We start from the raw sequence: 21899 nt of genomic DNA on the forward strand, positions 1-21899 counted from the left end.
AACAAAAAGGCAACTCCTAGAGACCAATTGTACAGCGAACAACGGGACATTCATATGGCTTAGCAGCTAAAGGCTTGCACTGATATGAATGTTGGAGATTCGAGTTCAACGCTCAGCTCCCGAAAAGCTAGCTGATGAAGAAGTGAAATTCAGAAACATGTCCTAGTAACCATCGCCGTTTGTAAACTTACAATTTTTCTCTAATATCAATTGCAAAAACCATTGTATAAAGCGATATGAGCAAAGCTCGCTAATTAATTACAGAGTAAATTAAGTTTATTGTCTCCTACCTAACTACGGCAGTTTACATATCATTTTATTTTGGTGCAACATTGTAATTATTTTGTATATTATTTATTTATTTTAAGAGGTATGGAAAACTATGAACAATTCTGAAGCAAGTTTTAAAGTTAATTATAGAACAAGTAAATTATAAAATAACTTTTTATTTAAAAATTCATTAGCAGAAGTTCATAGTATACCAACAGATATTGAAGTCTTTCAAGCTGATGATGTCATTAAAATTTATAGAAGGTATTTTTTGTTTACTAGTTATTGTTTACTACTTTTAGTACGTTTAGTAGTTATTGCTTACTACTCAAAACACCTGTGTAAATTTCTTATACTTGTTTTGAAAACTTGTTAAGTATGAAAAGACCAAATTAATGCAAAATTATTTATTATTTCTTAATTGAAAACGTGTTTTTTTTCGATTCAAGAAAAGAAGTCAAAATATATACAAAGTTAAACTAAGTTAATCTACATAACCTTCATACACTTTCATACAGTATTTATATGTACAAGTAGAACATTTTAAAAAGTATTTAGTAAATTCTCTTAGCACGCAGCAAAAGCTACACATTTTACAGCACACTTTGACCCTGCTGGGTCCAACTTCCAGTCAAATATTTCTAAAACTAAATTCAAGTAATCTAAATGGATATTAGCATAGCATATTTTTAGGCAGATAAACTTTTATACATTCCTGACGATCTAGCAGTAGCAAAGCGGGTGACAGATTTTGCGACCCAAATTTTACCCAAGAATGGTTGATAAATGTCATGTTCCCTAAAATAAATGTATGCAATTTTTGACAATCAGACCAATTCTAAATATTCGCGCGGATTTTTTTATTCCCGCAGAAAAATTCCTCCAATTCTTTTCTCCTAGGGAGGAGAAAAATTGGGGAATAGGAATTTCGAATTTTCGAAATTGTTTGAAATTAAGAAATAAGGTATAAACAATGCGCATTATTGCATTTCATGTGGTATTCACTGAAATGAGTAATGAATTGGTGCCACAGCAACATCAACAGAGGAGCATAAGAAGAAGACGGCGGGATAACACAAATCCGCCGGAGTTGCCTGCTTTCATTCTGCAAAGCAATTTTCTGGCGCCCACGTCGAGTTGAGTTCGCCTTTCGCCATATGACAAAATCTAATTAAGCCTTCTTAAAAAATCCTTGCGCAATTTCTGGATGGCTGCATCAAATATACAAAGAGCTCTTCCGTTGCTTATGATATACTTTTCGACTTAAAATAAAGAATATTGTGGTTGTTGTTGTTGTTGTATTAACAGTGAGAATATTGTGGTAGAATGTAAATACATATTTTAGCACAAATTTGTACAAATAAGTGTTCTTTCTTAAAAGAACGAATTTCCTTTAACTATTTTGATGCATTCCCTTTAATTTAACTAGTGAAAAAACTCCTATGAAATGGCAAAGAAATCTCCCTCTCCCTCACATTCATAATACCTACTTTTCTCCCATAACCGGTTTCCTCTTTTTCGAACATTGTTCAGAATAGGAGGAAAGGGAGAAGTGAAAAAACTAACAAGGAATTTTTATTTAGAATACGAAGAATGGGAGAAGGGAAAAACTCGCACGGAATTTTCGTTTAGAATTGAGCTGAATATGTACATATCATACTGAAAAGAGAAGTAAATTTTTTACAATATGGCATTTTACGTTGGCATTTTATTTTTAAATGACTAGGGCTACTTAATAAAATTTAATTAAACGAAATTCCAAAATCGATAGAGCTGTTTAAGCTGTTTCCGATTTCCCCTCCAAATATATATGAAATAATAATGGTAGGCGCCGCAACTCTGTATTTAAATTGTTTAAAATTTTAAGAGCAGAGATTTGAGACCCTAACCGATTCAGTTCAAGCATTTCGGTTTCAGGCTGGTGAAGCGGCTTTAGATGTTTTCAGTTTTTGCCTCCGAAAATGCATGCGCCTAAAATTATGCAATGCAAGCAATGATAAGATTTTCATATTACGCAGCTGTATATGAAAAAGAGCAATAAAATTAATTAACTAAAGTTAGACAGTCATCGAACATTTAGTTAGCTAACTAAATATTGCAAATTAGTAGGCGCATATGGTGTTTTTTGAGATGTTTGGCGTTAGATTTATAACAGGTTGGATTACAGACTTTTACCATTAAACATTTCATTTACTTTACATACATAAATATTCATTTATAAAGTTATGCATATTGCTATATTAGTTTCACTCTCTACTCTTTTCTTTTTATTTGTGCTTATAGAACAAATCAAATTGGAAATGAATCGGAGTTACCAGGTGAAGATTCCAAAATAATTCGTATAGAGCAATTAGCTAAAACGAGTGACCTCATGGAATCTGACAGCGCCAGGAGAAGAGGCATTATCGATAAACCTGTTAGTGAAGAAGAAAGTGTTAGCAGTACTAATGCGACCACGAATGGTACTGCTGCGAATTCCAATGGCAATGCGAACATTAAGGAAGGGCAAGAGAAAGAAAGCGAAAATGACAGTGATCATAGAAAAGAAGGTGGTGCTGAAGACATGATTGAACCAAACAAACCAGGGTCAGACAGCTTGGGTAGCAACAGTTCACAAACATATAAAAGACGTATAAAGCATTTAAAGTGCGTAGAAAGAATATTTTAAAAATATGAAATTGATTTCATAATTAAATTTGTATTCTTTAACGTTTTTTTATAGACGTGCGAAATATATGTCATCGGTGCGTAAATTCTTTACGAATTTATTATCAAAATCACGTTTGCCAACGGATGTATATGCGTTAATGTTCCTGTGCGATTTTGTTAACTTTTTCGTGTTGCTATTTGGTTTTACAGCATTTGGGGTAAGTTATTATTAGCTGTGTTTTTTTTTTTTGCATCTATAGACGTTTACGCTTAAACTTTATATGGACTGCTAAGCGTCAAAGTTTAAATACACCTCTGAAATTGCTGCGCATAAAATGTGTACTACTAAATTTCAATACGCATTATACTCAAATGCAACTGAAATATGTGTCTATGTTTCACCTCACAAAATGATGTGTGCCCACTATTCATCGCAGCCGATTCACCTAAAGGTTTTACACAGCCATACAACAGAGGTTTGTGTATCCGCTTTTCGGTAAAACATGCTGCGTAGCTATTTGCCGCTAGATGGGGCCCTAGGAATGTATTTGACGCTAGATGGGTCTCCTAAGCATTATCTAAGCGAGGATAAGCCTTTTTTTTTTTCTGACGTGCAAACGTAAACGTATACGCGTGTAAAAAAAAACGGCTATTGTCTAAATATCAATTTTTCCGATTTCGCCGAAGTCGCTTGTAGCGATTCTCACAAAATATGCTCCTTTCTAGTAGACTCACAGGCAGACATTTCATTAATAAAAATTTCTAGTTTGGCATGCGATGTAGTAGTAGACGACAGTAACGTAATAAATATAACAGGCGTAACAACAGACACGGTAACAACACTAGGAACAGTTAATACAAGTATAATCGCATCAAATAAATTTTTTCCTCTGACTCTTCACGTTGTCAATAGCTGTGTTTTTTTTTACATCTATAGACGTTTACGCTTAAACTTTATATGGACTGCTAAGCGTCAAACTTTAAATACACCTCTGAAATTACTGCGCATAAAATGTGTACTACTAAATTTCAATACGCATTATGCTCAGATGTAACTCAAATATGTGTCTATGTTTCACCTCAACACTAATTCTATGTTTCACCTCGAAAAATTGTGTGTATCCACTATTCATCGCAACCGATTCAGTTATATGTTATACATTTTGGCCACCAGAGGTTTGTGTCTCCGATTTTAGATACACCCTGTTATGTAGCTAGTTATTTAACCACTACCGCTAGATGGGTCTCCTAAGCATTATCTAAGCGAGGATAAGCGTATTTTTAGCGCGCAAACGTAAACGTATACGCGTGTAAAAAAAAAACACGGCTAATGAAGATATATAGTTAAAGTTACTTTCCAAAAACCAAATAAAACTTTTAAAATTTAGAAAAATTTAAAAATAACTATCATTGAAAAAAAATTATTGTTCTGGCTTTTAGCTTGAATCGAACCTTGAATCATTTATCAATAGACCGATAAAAACAAAAACAATTATAAAACTTTTTATTTTATACTATTACTTGGTACTTGTGCAATTCGTCCATCTAAATCCTTTTTTAGGATTATCTTATTAATATTTTAAGGCGCATTTTTGGATATTCCAATATTCAGATATTCAAATGTATGTATCTTCTACTCAATCCGCCAGCACGGCGAGTTGGATTTTTGTAAAATTTGCCTCACACCTAGCTTCTAGTTCGAAATGCTGGCTCCCTGGACATTTACTTTTAAATTATTTTTTAGTTGTTATGACTCTGGCTCTATTTGACTTAAACCAATGATGTTAGCTATATGGGTCTTAAAGAAATTGTGGAAAATTTTTCCACTCGTAAAAGATTTATAAACCTCTTTGACTCTGAGTCTATTTGTCCAAGACAAATATTATTTGGTATCGTAGATTGATTGTGAAAAGTTATTATAAACGCCACCCTCCCACTTTCTCGCTATTCCCCTCTTTGGAAAGTGAGAACTGTTTTTAATTGCAGTAATTGTGAATCAATTTGACATATAACTCACATAGTTTGAGGCCTATTTTGGCAATGTTTGCTGTACCAAGAACCCTAGGAATAGTTTTTTTTTAATCCTCAAAGCCGAGTGCGATACGGAGGAACTTAACATTAAGGGCTCATATTTTAACAGTTCGTTGAAAGCAACAGCATACCAGTTTTACACCTGCTGCTGGAATACTCGGCAGGAGTTTTCCTGCTTGAAATTGGCTGGCCTACACTTGAAAATTGGTACTTTCTTCATTCTGATCGCTCTTTTTCTCAACTTCTACCCTATCTTCTATCTTTCTCCCATTTCCTCTATCTTACTCTGTCCCACTCCCACACCACTCTTTTGAGTCGGTGGAATTAATGCAAAATGAAAGAATTTTCCTACGTGTTTCAATGCTTTTTCGCACCTTCCTCAGGGAGCCATTTTTTAACTCATCCTAATCTGGATATATCATGTGTGAACTCAATCAAATTTATATATGCTTATATATTATATTTCTTTACTAAATCGTTTCTGTCTTTCACAGTCACAACAATCGGACAGTGCTGGTGGCGTACAAACTTATTTAGAGGAAAATAAAGTACCGATACCATTTCTAATTATGTTGTTGGTACAATTCATTTTAATTGTTGTCGATCGAGCTTTGTATTTGCGTAAGGCGCTGCTGCATAAAATAATATTCCATTTCTTCTCTGTCATTGGTATACACATTTGGATGTTCTTCATTGTGCCGGCGGTGACAGAGCGCAGCTTCTATTCCTTAGCACCACCAATTATATTCTACATTATCAAATGTTTTTACATATTATTATCATCATATCAAATTAAATGTGGTTATCCAAAACGGATTTTAGGCAACTTTTTAACCAAAAGCTTTTCGCTTGTCAATATGATCTCGTTTAAAGTGTAAGTTGCAGTGAACTTCAATTTTATAATTTCTTTCTCATATAAAACTTTAATGTTTTACTATTTATTGTATGTTTTTGTTAGTTACATGGCCATACCATTCTTATACGAGCTCCGCACAATACTCGATTGGGTTTGTACCGATAGTACAATGACTCTATTTGATTGGCTTAAAATGGAAGATATATTTGCTGATATATATTTTATTAAGTGTAGTCGTCAAATGGAAACTGATTTCCCTGCTATACGCGCCACAAAGAAACCAATATATAGTAAATTATTTATGGGTGGTTTATTCATTATTGCCATTGTTATTGCACTTTGGGGTCCATTGTGCATTTTTGCATTGGGCAATGCTGTTGGTCAATCGAATACGCCATTACAAGTGAGCATATCGATACGTATCGGTTCATATGCGCCCATTTATCAAACGAATACACGTGATAATATTATTGTTTTTGATGAGTCAATGTATGCTGATATGAGAGCAACGTATGTGAAGGATAGAGCAGCTATAACTTTCTTAAGTAGTTATGATGCCTCAGATATCGCGGCGATAAAATTACCTGCCAATTCACCATCTCTATGGAGTATATCACCACCAGATCGTAATCGTTTGTTGGATGATTTGAAGAGTAATGGCACAATAGTAGCCAGTTTTGCCTACTCAATTACACGCATACCACCAGATAAGAATTTAATGGGCACAGTTTCAAGTGAAATTAATTTCAATATGAATGATACATTTGATGGACGGGAAGATTTGATTCGTATGCTGGAGGCTAATGGCACCGCGACGACAAAGGCAGTTGTTATACCTGATTTAGTGCCGAAATTTGTTAAGGTGATACATATTTGACTTGGTTACATTGTTAATTTTTCATGTTTAATGTTGCTACTTTGTTTACAGATTTTAAATTCTGGTGATGTGCAAATGGTGCACCAACTGATGTCGAATGGACAAAGTAAGTTTTGCAGAGAATGTTTCCCCCAATAACACACGCAGTATAGAATTATGAGTTTATGTTCTAAAATTTTTCAAAGTCAAAAACAGTTTGTAATGGTGAACTTTAAAGCCAACAAACATTTTTTAAATCTTAATTATTTATGTGTTTATACCTTTTCAGTGTATCGCCCACTTGTCATACGCATGCGTACTAGCTCTTCTGCGCGCATATGGTGGGAAATTGCAGACTTTTGCGATGATGCTTTCCACAAAGAGGTCTTGACGAAGCTGCCTTTGGATAAATGTAATGCTGGCATTGTTTCGTATACATTTAATGATAAAAAGTTCCCATCTACATTCAGCTTTATAACCAAGGGCGGGTAAGTAGCTAAAAAAAGGGGAAAAATAAATATAAAACTTGCTGAAAGGGGAGAAAGCCAAAAAAATGCTCGGATCATCAATATTTATTTTCGAAGTACTAAGCAATTGTTTACAACCATTCCTTCTGCCTAATTTTTATTAATTCTTTTTTTTTATTTCTGTATTTGTGGCGATGTACATACTAAAATTTGAAACTTCGTAAGATTAGAAAAGGTTTATCTAAAGCAAGAATATTTTTAACACTTTGTTGTAAGTTCGAAAAACTTTCAAAATGCAATTAATTTATTGAATTGAAATAGCATACCTTACGAAGAAATATCTAACATTAAAAACTATTTAAGAAAAAAACTACCATAATTCGAAGTTCGAAAATTTGTGAGAATTTTTTGTTAAACAATGTCAATTCACACACACTTCTCATAAAAAAAACAATTATTTTTTTTCGGTGCATTTGAGCATCTTCAATATGAAAGGGGAAAAATTTCAAAATACAAATATTTTTCTTTAATAATGAAATTTATTTAATAAAGAAAAGTTTCATACTTTCAAAAATCTTCTGAAGTTAGAAAATTATTCGAGGAAGTTCGAAAATTTGTGCGAATTTTTTGTTAAACAATGTCAATTCACACACACTTCTCATAAAAAAAGCAAATATTTTTCGGTGCGTTTGAGCATCTTTAATATGAAAGGGGAAAAATTACAAAATACAAATATTTTTCTTTAATAATGAAATTTATTTAATAAAGAAAAGTTTCATACTTTCAAAAATCACCTCTCTGAAGTTGGCAAGACAACTTTTACGTGGAAAAAAATTACCTATTGGGAAAATTGCCGTGAATTTGCCGTAATTTATCCGTGAAACAAAAAAATTTGCCGTGGCCATATTTTAGAAAATACAGGGTAGCACGCCAACTTCACGTGAAGTTAGCGTGCCACCCTCAGAAAACCACCTTAGAGACCAGCTAGAAAAATAATTCTTGCACACGAATTTGCCGTAAATTTGCCGTAGATAAGTGGCATATTATAAAATTTAGAAAAAATAAAATTTAACTTTTTTTATGGTGCACCGCCAACTTCACGTGAAGTTAGCGTGCCACCCTCAGAAAACCACCTTAGAGGCCAGCTAGGAAAACAATTCTTGCACACGAATTTGCCGTAGATAAGTGGCATATTTTATAAATTGGAAAAAAAAATTTCAAATTTTTTTTATGCTGCACCGCCTACTTCACGTGAAGTTAGTATGCCACCCTCAGAAAACGACCTTAGAGGCCTGCTAGGAAAATAATACTTGCACACGAATTTGCCGTCAATTTGCCGTAGATAAGTGGCATATTTTATAAATTGGAAAAAAAATATTTAAAATTTTTTTCATGCTGCACCGCCAACTTCACGTGAAGTTAGCGTGCCACCCTCAGAAAACCACCTTAGAGGCCAGCTAGGAAAATAATTCTTGCACACGAATTTGCCGTAGTTAGTGGCATATTTTATAAATTCGAAAAAAAATTTTTTCAAATTTTTTTTATGGTGCACCGCCAACTTCACGTGAAGTTAGCGTGCCACCCTCAGAAAACCACCTTAGAGGCCAGCTAGGAAAATAATTCTTGCACACGAATTTGCCGTAGATAAGTGGCATATTTTATAAATTCGAAAAAAAAAATTTAAAATTTGTTTTATGGTGCACCGCCAACTTCACGTGAAGTTAGCGTGCCACTTTTCGAAAACCACCTTAGACACCAGTCAGGAAAATAATTCTTGCACGTGAATTCTAAAACATGGCCGCGGCAAATTTTTTTGTTTCACAGATAATCCACGGCAAATTCACGTGCAAGAATTATTTTCCTAACTGGTGTCTAAGGTGGTTTTCGAAAAGTGGCACGTTAACTTCACGTGAAGTTGGCGGTGCACCATAAAAAAAGTTAAATTTTATTTTTTCGAAATTATATAATATGCCACTTATCTACGGCAAATTTACGGCAAATCCGTGTGCAAGAATTATTTTCCTACCTGGTCTCTAAGGTGGTTTTCTGAGGGTGGCATGCTAACTTCACGTGAAGTTGGCGTGCCACCCTGTATTTTCTAAAATATGGCCACGGCAAATTTTTTTGTTTCACGGAAAAAATACGGCAAATTCACGGCAATTTTCCCAATAGGTACTTTTTTTCTACGTAAAAGTTGTCTTGCCAACTTCAGAGAGGTTCAAAAATCTTCTGAAGTAAGAAAATTGTTCGAGGAAGTTCGAAAATTTGTGCGAATTTTTTGTTAAACAATGTCAATTCACACACGCTTCTCATAAAAAAAGCTAATATTTTTTCGGTGCGTTTGAGCACCTTCAATATGAAAGGGGAAAAATTTCAAAATACAAATATTTTTCTTTAATAATGGAATTTATTTAATAAAGAAAAGTTTCATACTTTCAAAAATCTTCTGAAGTAAGAAAATTGTTCGAGGATCTCTTGATTTACTTTTCATTCCCAAGTACATCACAAAACAAAAAAATTCGCCAATATGAAAAAAAAAAAACATTTATAGAGCCGGCAAAAAGTTTTCTTACATAAATTTCATTGCTAAAACTGTACCTCACCCTTAAAAAATCATTCAACTATCAGCTCATTAAAATATATAAATATATATTCTTCTCTCCTAGCATTCTTGGCGTCTACACAACATTCGTCATCGTGGCTTCCCGTTTCTTCAAGTCCTTTATCGGTGGACAAAATCGTAAAATTATGTTCGAAGATATGCCTTATGTGGATAGAGTATTGCAACTGTGCCTTGATATATATTTGGTAAGTTCCATATAATTTAAATTACTATTTAAATACTTGTAATACAAACGTATATACTATAAAAAACATTATTCCCTCTTTTTCAGGTAAGAGAAGCGCTTGAATTTGCTCTAGAGGAAGATCTCTTCGCCAAATTAATATTCCTATATCGATCACCGGAGACGATGATAAAGTGGACACGTCCGAAAGAGGAAGCCGACGATGAAACGGACACGGAATCGTTACGTAGTAGAGTTAGTCAACGGCCAACGAGATAAAAACGAACAAATGTAAATGATTAAGCGCACTGAATAGTTTTTGTCACTTCAAAAACAAAACGCTACACGAAATTAACAATTAATTAAGTCTTAAATTTTCATATCCATATTTATCGCTGCACATTCAAATAGTGTAATTAAATTTTTCTTTTTTTACCACATTTATCGCGCTATTCTGTTTGTTATAGAAAAAGAAAGAATTGTCTACAGTTTTTGTTTCTTAATTTTTCGGTGAAACATGTTACAACGAAATGGTATCGCAAACAGAGTAGAGCGATGAGCAATACTCATATTTATCGCCTACCTTCATACATAATTGATATATTATCCCCCCGACCGCATTAAATGTTCAGCTCTTAAAAATTTTGTCATCTCCAATTTTTACTTTTAATGCTACAAGTAATTTAACACGTTGTATGTCTGAGGGTATTGCAATAATTAACCGAGTTTTCTTGTAAGTTAATTGCTTAGTTAAATGTTTTCCTTATAATGTAAGAAACCAGTTTAAATAGGTAATCCAATGCCAAATTGGTCATAGTTGAAAACAGTCCCTTTTAATTTTTAAGAATTTCAGGCAAAACTTTCATATTCATATGAAGTTCTTGAACATGGAAAAAGCTTGCATTATAGTTAAATTTTTGTTTCCAGAAGTTATCCTTTACTCATGTTAAACTATAGGTTAAATTGAGAACGAAGCAATTCATATAGAGAAACTTACAATCCAACTCAGAAACTTAAAAATCAGGCACGGAAATGAAAATTCAAAAACTAAACGAATAGATTTGAAGAATTCTGTGGACTAAAGCACTTGCCTACGACTTGCGTGTTTATAAAATAGGGCATTCTTTAGCCGAATTCTAAGAAAGATCCGTCTTTAAAAAGCAAGGCTTGGAGTCATTTTCAAATATTGATCGATTTTACATGGAATGACCTATATGCAATATGCTCACTTTGTTCTAATCTTAAGCATTATTTTGCGTGCCTTTCATATAACATTATCTGCTGGCAAACAACGTGTTAAAATAACTAGAATTTCATATATCGACTGCTGAGTGGAAAATCACATTATCTCGGCTACCTTTTCGAAAACGCCCGATCTCAAAGAACTTTTGGTTAACAAATTTGTTTCAAAAATGCTATATTTCAGAATTCTGCTGTATAACACCCTGCCTCGGAATCGTTTTCAAAAACGCCCTATCCAAGCTGAAATTTAATGCGTTTTGCCATTAGCTAGGGCGTTTGTGGAAAAAATTTCGATATAGGGCGTTCTTCAACCGAATGCTGAGATAGGACGTTTTTGAAAGAAAATTTGAAATAGAGCTTTAATCAAATATTTTCTGAGATGGGTAATTTTAAAAGGTCAGGCAGCATATAGTGATAATCCACTTAGCAGTTGATTTAAAATTTTTTAGTATTTTCAGGAAGATATTTGAAATTTATTACGCGTTCAACTTTGTTGTATGTGTATGTGATAAATACACACATATAAAACACATGAAGGCCCCTTAAAAGAACTGCCGTTGAATAATGTTGTACACTATTTTTTATTACAAAAAAAAATTTAAACACAAAACAAAAAAATCTTAAATTACTAAATCGTAATAGTGGAGGGGTTTTTGTTTTTGTTCATTTATAATTGTAAGTAAAAAGCAACTATATCTTTTCTTGTTCGAATGTTTGTATATATGTATATGTAGATTGGCTTTTAATTTTTGCAAAACTAATAAAAAAATATTGAAACGAAAAACATCTTTAGCAAAAGAATTGTACTACTATTTAAAACAGTCGTACACTAATGTGTACACCAAAAACTAAGTTAAACAAACAAAAATTAATAGTAGTAATTTAAATTTAATTTATATAATAAATATAATTGTTAAATAACGTTAAGAAGTCATATTCAGGGATCTTTAGCATTTTGTACTGAATTTATGTTTTTAGTTTTCTAAATGTTTTGATAGAAATACAAAAAAAAAGCAAAACGTATAAATGAAAGCCGTAACATAAATAATACTAAATACTAATTAAACAATTAAGACAGTGTTAAGCTAAAACATATGAAAAAGAATAAAATTTTGAGCACAAGGCCGTTTAAAAACAAAAAAAAAAGGTCTAATACTAAAAGTAGGTTATTTTGCTTAATGCGTTTCAGCACCGTAAATTTTCAAACATTTCTCAAGTTTGGCACAATTCTTTTACTTTTGAGCTTTTAATTTGTGATTATAACAGTTTTATTTAATTGTATCAATAAATATAAATCGCGGTCGAAAAAATTGGTTTTCGCTTAAAATTTCCTTATAATGTTTGCTTAAATATAATGGGGATATTCACAGCAAACTTTTAAATATTTCACATAAGTTTGTGCGAACGAAAACTGTTGAAACTGCAAGATTCCTTGGACTCCCGTTAGAGGACATTGATGACAATTTGTGATTGGTCGCACCTATTGGATGAGGCGAAGCACTGCTACAACAACAACAACAACGAAAATTCAAAAAAAAATAAAAATTCAAATCACTGGGAAAATGTTTACAATCAAGTTTTACGGTCAATTGTTATTTTATTTTTTTTTTTTTAATTTATAGATCTATTGCTAACTTGGTCTTTGCATTTCAGAGTAGTAGTAGTAAATGCTGACAAAAAAAAATTTACAAAAACAATTATTACGTTTTGTTTTTGTTGCTTTTTTGTCAGCGTTTCCTTTAACATGCATAAATAAATACTTCGGCCTGGAAATATTTAAAAAATTTCTCATATCCCATCTCGGATGCAGCTTCTAAAAAGTTCTATCTCAGCAAGTTTTTGAAAAACGTACCATACCAACTCCGCTTTGTTTCAAAAATTTCCGATATCAGTAAAAATTCATATATTTTAAGCTGAGATGAAATGTTTATTAAAAAAATTCTTGGATAGGGAATTGTAAGATAGAGAATTTTTTAAGAAACAAATTGAGATGAGGGTTTCTTCAAACGCTTCATTGGTTTCGCTTTGGCAGCCCAGATAGGGTGATATTTCACTAGTGCGTCAATATTATATTTTATTATGACAACGGAAATCAAAAGTTGTATAGAAATGAGGACTTCAAGTTTCTTCTTTTTCAATTAAATCAATCAAGAAATGAAAACATTTATCCCACTTTTTTGGAGACTTGTTAATTCTACTTAATTCAAAAGTTACGGTAGGTAGGGACTTCAAGTTTCTTCTTTTTCAATTAAATCAATCAAGAAATGAAAACATTTATCCCACTTTTTTGGAGACTTGTTAATTCTACTTAATTCAAAAGTTACGGTAGGTAGGTAGCACGAGCCTAACTTTAAAAAAGATTTAAAATTGACAATGCGTCTTCCCTCAATTCTGAAGCCGACAACAATTAAGAAAATCTTTTCCGCTAGGTTGCGCACGGAAAATCCGAATTTGGCTTATCTTGTTATTCAGTACCCAATTGCAATGCAATGAAAGAAAATTATTCCGTTAAGTGGCGCACAAATCAGGTAATGTAGAAAATGTATGTCTATGGTCCGATTAGGCCTAAATTTAGAATGACGGGGTTTTCAGTACGAGTTTAAATTACAGTTAAAGTTTTGCACTTAAATTTTGCTGCACATCTCAGTTTTATTTTCTTTATATTCTGGACTTGGTGTATGTTTTTGAAACATTTTTGTAAGCAAAAAAAAACTACAAACTTTCCAATGAAAATGGGAACAAATATGTTACCGCTAACTCTGTACGGAACAATTATTATTTTCTTTTTGGATAAAACAAATTTTTTAAAGAGAATGAGCTGTAAGCAAAAAATGTAGTTTCTTTCCAAATTTCTTCCAAAGGGTTTTCGAAATTAATCTATCTCAATTTTATTTTAAGTCGACGTATATCAAATTCATAACAAGTAAAAACGGGAGCTTGATTCGCCATTTTCCTCATTTGAATGATATAAACTTTTTTATATGTTTAATTATGCTTTAACGAATTTTAGGAAAGTCATGATTATTCTGTACTTTCTGTTATAGTTGGAACTGTCGAATAAATAATTTCAATATTCAGTATAGCAAAATGTTCTTTATTTAGAACTCTACTGTCGTAATAGTACTTCACAATTACAATACCCGCGTATTCACTTATAGCGTATTGAAACCAAACTGATTAATTATTCCTCAGCTTGCGCTGCTTTTATACTCTCGGTTACCTCGTTCGCCCATTTGCACTAAAGTCTAGACTTTTTACAAACAACCTTCTCAAACAGCCGTTTATTTATTTCTCTTTATGTATCTGGTATTCAATTTTCTCTTCTTGTTATATTCCTGTGTATATGAGTAATAACTTCTGCTCCTAGCAACTGCCGACATGTATGTATGTGAAATATTACGTTTGCTGCTGGCTTCGCTGTTTACATTTATGTGTGGCTGCTTGCTTTGATGTCTACATGTACATAAGTGTGGCTGTCTGCTTTACTGTAGTTGTGCATTTATTTAGTAGCAGCATAGAGATGAACCGAAATGCTAATATTCGCCACAATACTATATCAGGTTTTATGCGAGTTCGAAAAACAGAACTTCAAATGAATGGAAAGATGTTTTCTGCAAATTCTCTACCTGTTATGTTAGCTTCAATAGAAAAAAATTGTATCATTGAAGTAAGAAAAACATGGCCAACCACGCCCTCTTTACCCTGAAAATAAATCAAAATTTTAACACAAATTGAAAGAATTGTACAACGAAACCTACTATGTAGACCAAAACTGCATACTCGAAACAAATTTTGAAAATTCTTAGTAAGAATTTTAAATTTTCAGAAGGTATTAGAAAACTTCTAGATTTTTCGAATTCTTTTCGAAAACGTTTTGGAAATTTACAAACTGAGCTTACATTTCATTAAAGTTTTTCTATAGTTAATAACGAAAAATAAAAGAACAAAATAACTAATAAATATTGTTAATCATTGTTGCTACTATTTTCGTGATCGCAAGTGTACAGACATGTTACCGACCAAAGTAAAAATTGTACAACATAAATGAGAATTCATGTTAATAGTTTTTTTACGCTACTGACATATGGTCGTCAAGCTTAAGTGAAAATATTTTGCAAATTTATACTAAGTTATAGAGTTTATTAAAATAAAAATAACTTTTTGTACTACAACTAAAACAAATAGGAAAACTTAATAAATTAAAATTAAGAAAATTAAGTATAGAGTAAATAAAAACATTTAATAATAAAAACTAAAGAGACATAAATAAAAGCAACAGCATTAATTACTTAATGCCATTTTAATATAAAACTACAACTTAAACAAATCAACAAAATAATGTACCTAGTTTCATACAATATTTACGTGTACTAATCTGAATTTATTACATAAGTGTCTAATGTGCAAAAATATTATATAACAAAACAACTGCAACAAAAATTATTTAGCATATAAAGAAAGATTTTTATTGTATTTTTGAAATTATCATTAAAATATGAATGAATAAAAAAACTAACATTATACGTGAGTATGTATGTGTAAAATATATATACAAGAAAGCGTTTTCTTTTATAAATTTGCTTTTAACGTCAGCTGCAATCATTTTACGCTGTTCACTGTTTTGGGAAATTCCTGACTATTTTGCAGCTTCTGCTAACGTTCGAATCTCTGAACTGTCGAATAAATAACTCAAATATTTAGTGTAGCAAAACTTTCTTTATTTAGACTACTTTGGGAGTAGTATTTCACAATTACAAATATCGCGCACTTCACTAATAGCGTGTTTAAATCAGACTAACTGATTATCACTTGCACCGCGCTGCTTTTATACTCTCAGTTAGCCTCGTTCACCTATTTCTCCTAAGGTCTAGACTTTTCACGAACATACCTGCTGGAACAGTTGTATCTTATACATGGTTATTTAGGCATATACATGTATATCTATAGTTTATATTTTTCTTCTAGCTATATGCGTGTGCATGTGTGAGTAACAGCTTCTGCTCTCGGCTGATGATAACGTGATATGTGATTGTTTCTCTTCCTTCTTCACTCTTATCTGCTGAATTTTAAATATTCTATGTGAAATATTCATCGTTGCCTTCCATGTATGTGTGTAAATTACTTATTGTCGTTGTGTTTATTTCTAGCAGCATAATGATGTTCGACATGCTAATATTCGCCACAGTATGTTAGTTTTTTAACCAGAAAATTTTCTGCCAATGTGATTTTTTATGGAAAAAATCTTTTTCCAGGTTTTCTTCGCGAGTCATTGCGGAATGGTTTCCAATATAATTTCTGGACAATACCCCAATGATTTCGAAATGACTTTTCGGATAATTTCGGGACTATATTTAGGTAATTTCAATAACAGGTTTGAGACTATCACTACATCAGTTTCGGATTGCTTACGCTACCATTTGGAAACCATTTCATGATTACTTCGGGTTCCTTTCAGGGATATTTCGGAACTATGTCTGAATCATTTTGGAGCTATATCATTATTATTATGAGAATATTTCAGAATAGTTTTGCAATTATTTTCGAGATATTTTCAAGATCTTTTCGGGACTATCTCCAGATCATTTCATGACTTCCTAAAGAACAATTCTGTATCACTGAATAACTATTTCGAAATTGAATACGCATCATTTTGGTACTGTTTCGCCACACTTTCAAACTAACGCTCGATAATTACGTTGTCTGGTCGGTATTGTTTTAGGGATTATAGCGAAAACTTCTATATATATGTGTGGGATGTGTTTCAGATCTTTACGGGACTATTCTGGGACTATGCACGACTCATATCAAGACTATGACCGGAATGTTACGGTATTGCGTTGAGATCACAGGACCATTTCGTAATTGTGGTAAGGACTATTTTAGTAATGTTTCTAGGTCCCTTTGGAACTATCCTAGGATAATTTCGGTATCATTTAGAGTTTTTTTAGCAGAACTTTTTCTGTACTCTTCCCGAAATCGTTTCGAGGCTGTATTCGGATGTTGCAATTCTTAGTATTGTGACGCATATTAGTGACACTAAGTGATACTCACATCCCTAGTCTGATGCTAAGTAAATGAAGTCACAACAACAATAAAGCAGACAGTCACTTGTATCTACATAAACGAATCAATCGTTATGTCTACACATATGTACGTACACGCAGCGGAGAAGCAACGCACAACCACATGCATATATCTGAGATACTCCCGAAAGTATGCAATAATCGTGCATCTGTAGTTACAGCTGAGAAATTTGATAGCTGATGGCCAACTAGTAGATTCTGGAAATGGAAGCGCCTAGAAGATGCGAACGAGGAAATCAGAGAGTATAAAAGGCAGCAACAGTAGAGGAGCAATAATCAGTTGGATTTAAGGCGCTGCCTAGCGAGCTATATCGGTATTGTTTTGAAAATCAGTTTGAGTTAAGCAAGCTATCAGTAAGCGAAGTATAAGTGTTATTGTGAAGTACTTTAATAAAGGCCATTTTGCATTATTGAAGAGTGGAGTTATTTATTCAACAGTTTAGTGATTCCAACTTAGCAGAAGGTTGCAAATAAAAGGATTTGCAGTAAATTCGTTACAATTGGTGTCAGAAGAGGAATTGTTGAATAAATTCTGGAGATTTCGAATACAACTTGGGCATGGCAAAATTAAGTGAATTGAAGATCCAGCAACTGAAGAAGGAGTTGGAGAGCCGTGGATTGAATACAACCGGCATTAAACTATAACTTCAGGAAGGACTACGACAGGCAATGGAATTAGAAGGAATTGACGCGGAAGAGTATGTCTTTCATCTTGATGGCGATGAGACAACAAAATTGGAGGAGAAAAATGAAATACCGCAGACAATGGCGAACACAGACCTGAACATGATATTGGCTGCAATATCGGCACAAATGTCCGAAATGTCATCACAAATATCCACCAACATGTCATCACAATTAGAATCACAGGAGACACGCATAACATCCAAGAAGTCGTCGCAAATGTCATCTCAGCTGGAATCGCAGGAGAACCGTATAACAGCGAAGATTGAAGCACAAGAGACACGAATATCCGAAATGTCGGCGCAAATTTCAGCACAGATATCATCGCAGATCTCAGCTCAACTGGAAGAGCAAGAAGGACGTATTTCCTCGAAGTTGGAGGCGCAAGATACACAAATTTTACAGTTTGAGGAAAAAATCGAGGCCGAGGTGGATGCTTTGAGAGGACGTATCGAGCAGTTGCAACTAAATCGCCCAGCAGTTTCAACGAGTAATCCAAAGGTAAAAACACCATCCTTTGACGGTTCTGTTCCTTTCCAGGTCTTTAAGCTACAATTTGAGAAGACCGCGACAGTGAACAACTGGAGTGCTAAAGATAAAGTTGCTGCACTCTTCGTAGCATTGAAAGGACCAGCTGCCGAAATCTTACAGACTATTCCAGAGTACGAGCGGAACAGTTATGACGCATTGATGGCTGCTGTAGAACGACGGTACGGAAGCGAACAGAGGAAACAGATATATCAAATATAATTGCAAAACCGATACCAAAAAGCTTATGAGACTTTGCAAGAGTTTGCTTCGGATGTTGAAAGGTTGGCTCATTTGGCAAATGCGGATGCACCCGTAGAGTACACGGAGACGGTAAAAATCCAGAGATTTATAAATGGCATACGGGACGTAGAAATGAAGCGAGCGACATATGCAAACCCAAAACCCACATTCGCAGAAACGGTATCCCATGCACTGATTCAAGAAACAGCGTCGGTTTTGAGTAAGCCCGCATACAAAGCTCATCGCGTGGAAGTGGAAAGGCCAGACTGGGTAGACACAATTTTGAAAGCATTAAAGGGTACGCAGTGCAGTCAAATGCTTTAAGAGTGGAAAGTCAGGGCACATTGCGCGTTATTGCAACACCAACCCTAACAGTTCCAACAATGTGGGTGGTCGTAAACGCAGAGCTGAAGAAGATGAGCAGATCTCCAAGACCAATCAATCGTTAAACTAAATCGAGTCAGCAGCAAGGGGCGACAGCTGGCTCCCTCAATTGAATGCCCCATAATCTTTATCTCACAAATTGGAAGAAGGTCAAACAGTCTTACTGTCGGAGGGCATGTGGATGGAAAGGAACGTTTACTGACTGTAGATACGGGTGCATCTCATTCCATCATTCGAGTGGATTAAGACAACAAGAAGATAAGACCATTGCATGGAGCAAGATTGCGTACAGCCACTGGAGGAGACAGCACGGTTCTAGGAGAAGTAGCATGTGAAGTCGCAATTGGGAACGTTACGGTAGTACACAATTTTATAGTGGCAGAGATTGTTGATGAAATCATAATTGGAGTGGAGTTTTTAATCGACCAGGGCATCAAGATCGACATGCAAAGCAAGACGATGCGATATAAGAACATGGATGTGTACCACTTGATTTCGGCTGCGAGAGAGGCTACATCAGTAAACGAGTGCTGGTGGAAGAGAGTCAGCAAATACCACCAAAATCTGAAGCAGCCATCTGGGCAAAGGTTGATGGAGATTGTGGGACAAACAAATTATGGGTTGTCGAAGCAGTAAACAAATCAGCACCGAACATAATTGTAGGAAAAACCCTGGCTATGACAAAACAAGATGGACGTATTCCGGTAAGAGTACTCAATGAGTTCAAGTCACCACTCAAACTGACCAAAGGCGCTATTTTGGGAAGATGTCAAGAGGATGAAGTAGTTATTAACTGTGAACAGCTCCAGAAACACATTTCATCTAGTAATACTGATATTTCAAATCACATCATGGCATGGACGGAGGGGCTAGAGGAAGATTATCAGAGTAAGGCAAAGCAATTGCTCCTAAAGTACGCAAACATATTTGACCAGGATGGTTCCAAACCAGGCCGCACCAATGCTGTGAAACATCAAATTGACACTGGAGACACGAGGCCGATACGTCAAGCTCCTCGTAGTGTTCCACTGGCAAAACGGGAAGTTGTGAATCAAATCGTACAAGAAATGAGCGACAGCGGCGTCATCGAACCATCAGCTAGGCCATGGAGCTCACCTGTGGTACTTGTGAAAAAGAAAAATAGGAAAATGAGGGTTTGCGTGAACTACCGCAAGTTGAACGACGTCACGAAAAAGGATAGCTACCCATTGTCAAGAATTGACGACACTCTGGACTCGCTCTCTGGCACGAAATTGTTTTCCACACTGGACTTGAAAAGTGGCTACTGGCAAGTGGAAGTGAAGGAGGAAGACAAAGAAAAAACAGCCTTCAGCGTCGGAGATGGTCTTTGGCAATTTACAGTAATGCCTTTTGGACTTTGTAATGTACTTCGATGAACATCTTAAAAACTTGGAGCAAGTTTTCCAGAGAATAGCTGGCGCTGATCTGAAACTAAGTCCCAAAAAGTGTGCGCTGTTTAAAAAGGAAGTAAATTATTTGGGTATCAAGGTAACGACAGAAGGTATCCGTACAGCGAATGAAAAGATAGAGGCAGTAAAGGATTGGCCAAGACCACAGAACTTGCATGAATTAAGAAATTTCCTTGGGCTGTGCACATATTACCGGCGATTTGTACCAAACTTTTCCAGCGTAGCCCATAGCTTTTGAATGGAAGAAGGAGCAATAAATGGCTTTCCAAACATTGAAAGAGCGTTTGTGCACTGCCCCAATGTTGGCATATCCGATTCCAGGAGCAATCTTTATTCTAGATACAGATGCGAGTGGATATGCTTTAGGAGGCGTTTTATCACAACTGGTCGATGGACAGGAGAAGGTAGTTGCATACTACAGCCGTTCGATTGGAAACCCAGAGAGGAACTATTGCGTTACACGGAGAGAGCTGTTGGCATTGGTAGAGTGCATTAAACATTTTCACAAATACCTCTACGGCCAGCGATTCCGCGTCAGGACAGATCACGAAGCGTTGAAATGGCTTCTGCAGTTCCGTAATCCAGAAGGACAATTGGCACGGTGGATCGAGCGGCTACAAAGTTATGACTTTTCCATTGAGCATCGGAAAGGTAGTACCCATGGGAATGCCGATGCAATGTCACGAAGACAATGTAGTTTGGAATGCAAGCACTGTTCAAAGGCCGGGGCTAAAGAAGACATTATAGATGTCCGGCTAATGGCTATAACGTGTACGGATGAATGGGACAAGGAACAACTAAGAAAGTGTCAACTAGAAGATACAGAAATGTTATGCAAGGGCTCGAACGAAACGAAAGACCAAACAGAGAAGAGATGTCAGCAGAGAGTCCCATTGCGAAGTCATATTGGGCAAAGTGGAACAGTTTAGAAATGATATCCGGTTGCCTGCATCGAGTATGGGAGAGTGAGGATGGTCAATGCAAGAAGAAACTGATAGTTGTTCCCAGAAAGAGGATTCCTGACGTGCTCAGCGAGCTGCATAATGGTACAAGCGGAGGTCATCTTGGAATCACAAAGACGCTCGAGAAGATTAAACAGAGATTCTATTGGGTTGGTTGCCGTCAGTCGGTCAGTGAGTGGATTGCGGACTGCGCGCAGATTTCGCGAGATTTGCAGCAGATCGAAAGGGCCCAAAATCCGAAGTCATGGCCAGATGAAGCAATATAACTCAGGTGCGCCATTTGAAAGGATCGCTATGGATGTCGCAGGTCCATTTCCTACTAGCAACTGCGGAAACAAATATGTACTAGTGGTTATGGATTATTTCAGCAAATGGCCAGAGGTATACCCAATCCCAAATCAAGAAGCGGAAACAGTAGCAGACGTGTT

At 34.9% G+C, this 21899-nt stretch overlaps 1 protein-coding gene across 11 annotated transcripts in view; it reads left to right on the top strand.

Annotated features, from left to right (window-relative positions):
* Piezo (piezo type mechanosensitive ion channel component) overlaps positions 1-15716 on the top strand; it is a 149801-nt gene extending 134085 nt beyond the window's left edge. For all 11 annotated transcript variants that reach the window (XM_067768129.1, XM_067768118.1, XM_067768123.1 and 8 more), the window contains 9 exons: positions 2554-2916; positions 2993-3137; positions 5445-5824; positions 5909-6668; positions 6735-6789; positions 6952-7150; positions 9796-9937; positions 10024-13376; positions 13487-15716. In XM_067768129.1, coding sequence (XP_067624230.1) covers positions 2554-2916; positions 2993-3137; positions 5445-5824; positions 5909-6668; positions 6735-6789; positions 6952-7150; positions 9796-9937; positions 10024-10194 — 2215 coding nt within the window. In that variant the 3' untranslated portion in view covers positions 10195-13376; positions 13487-15716. The remainder of the gene's footprint in view (positions 1-2553; positions 2917-2992; positions 3138-5444; positions 5825-5908; positions 6669-6734; positions 6790-6951; positions 7151-9795; positions 9938-10023; positions 13377-13486) is intronic.
* Positions 15717-21899: the final 6183 nt, after the last annotated feature.

The sequence above is a fragment of the Eurosta solidaginis genome, chromosome 2, assembly GCF_040869045.1.
Source record: "Eurosta solidaginis isolate ZX-2024a chromosome 2, ASM4086904v1, whole genome shotgun sequence".
NCBI lineage: Eukaryota > Metazoa > Arthropoda > Insecta > Diptera > Tephritidae > Eurosta > Eurosta solidaginis.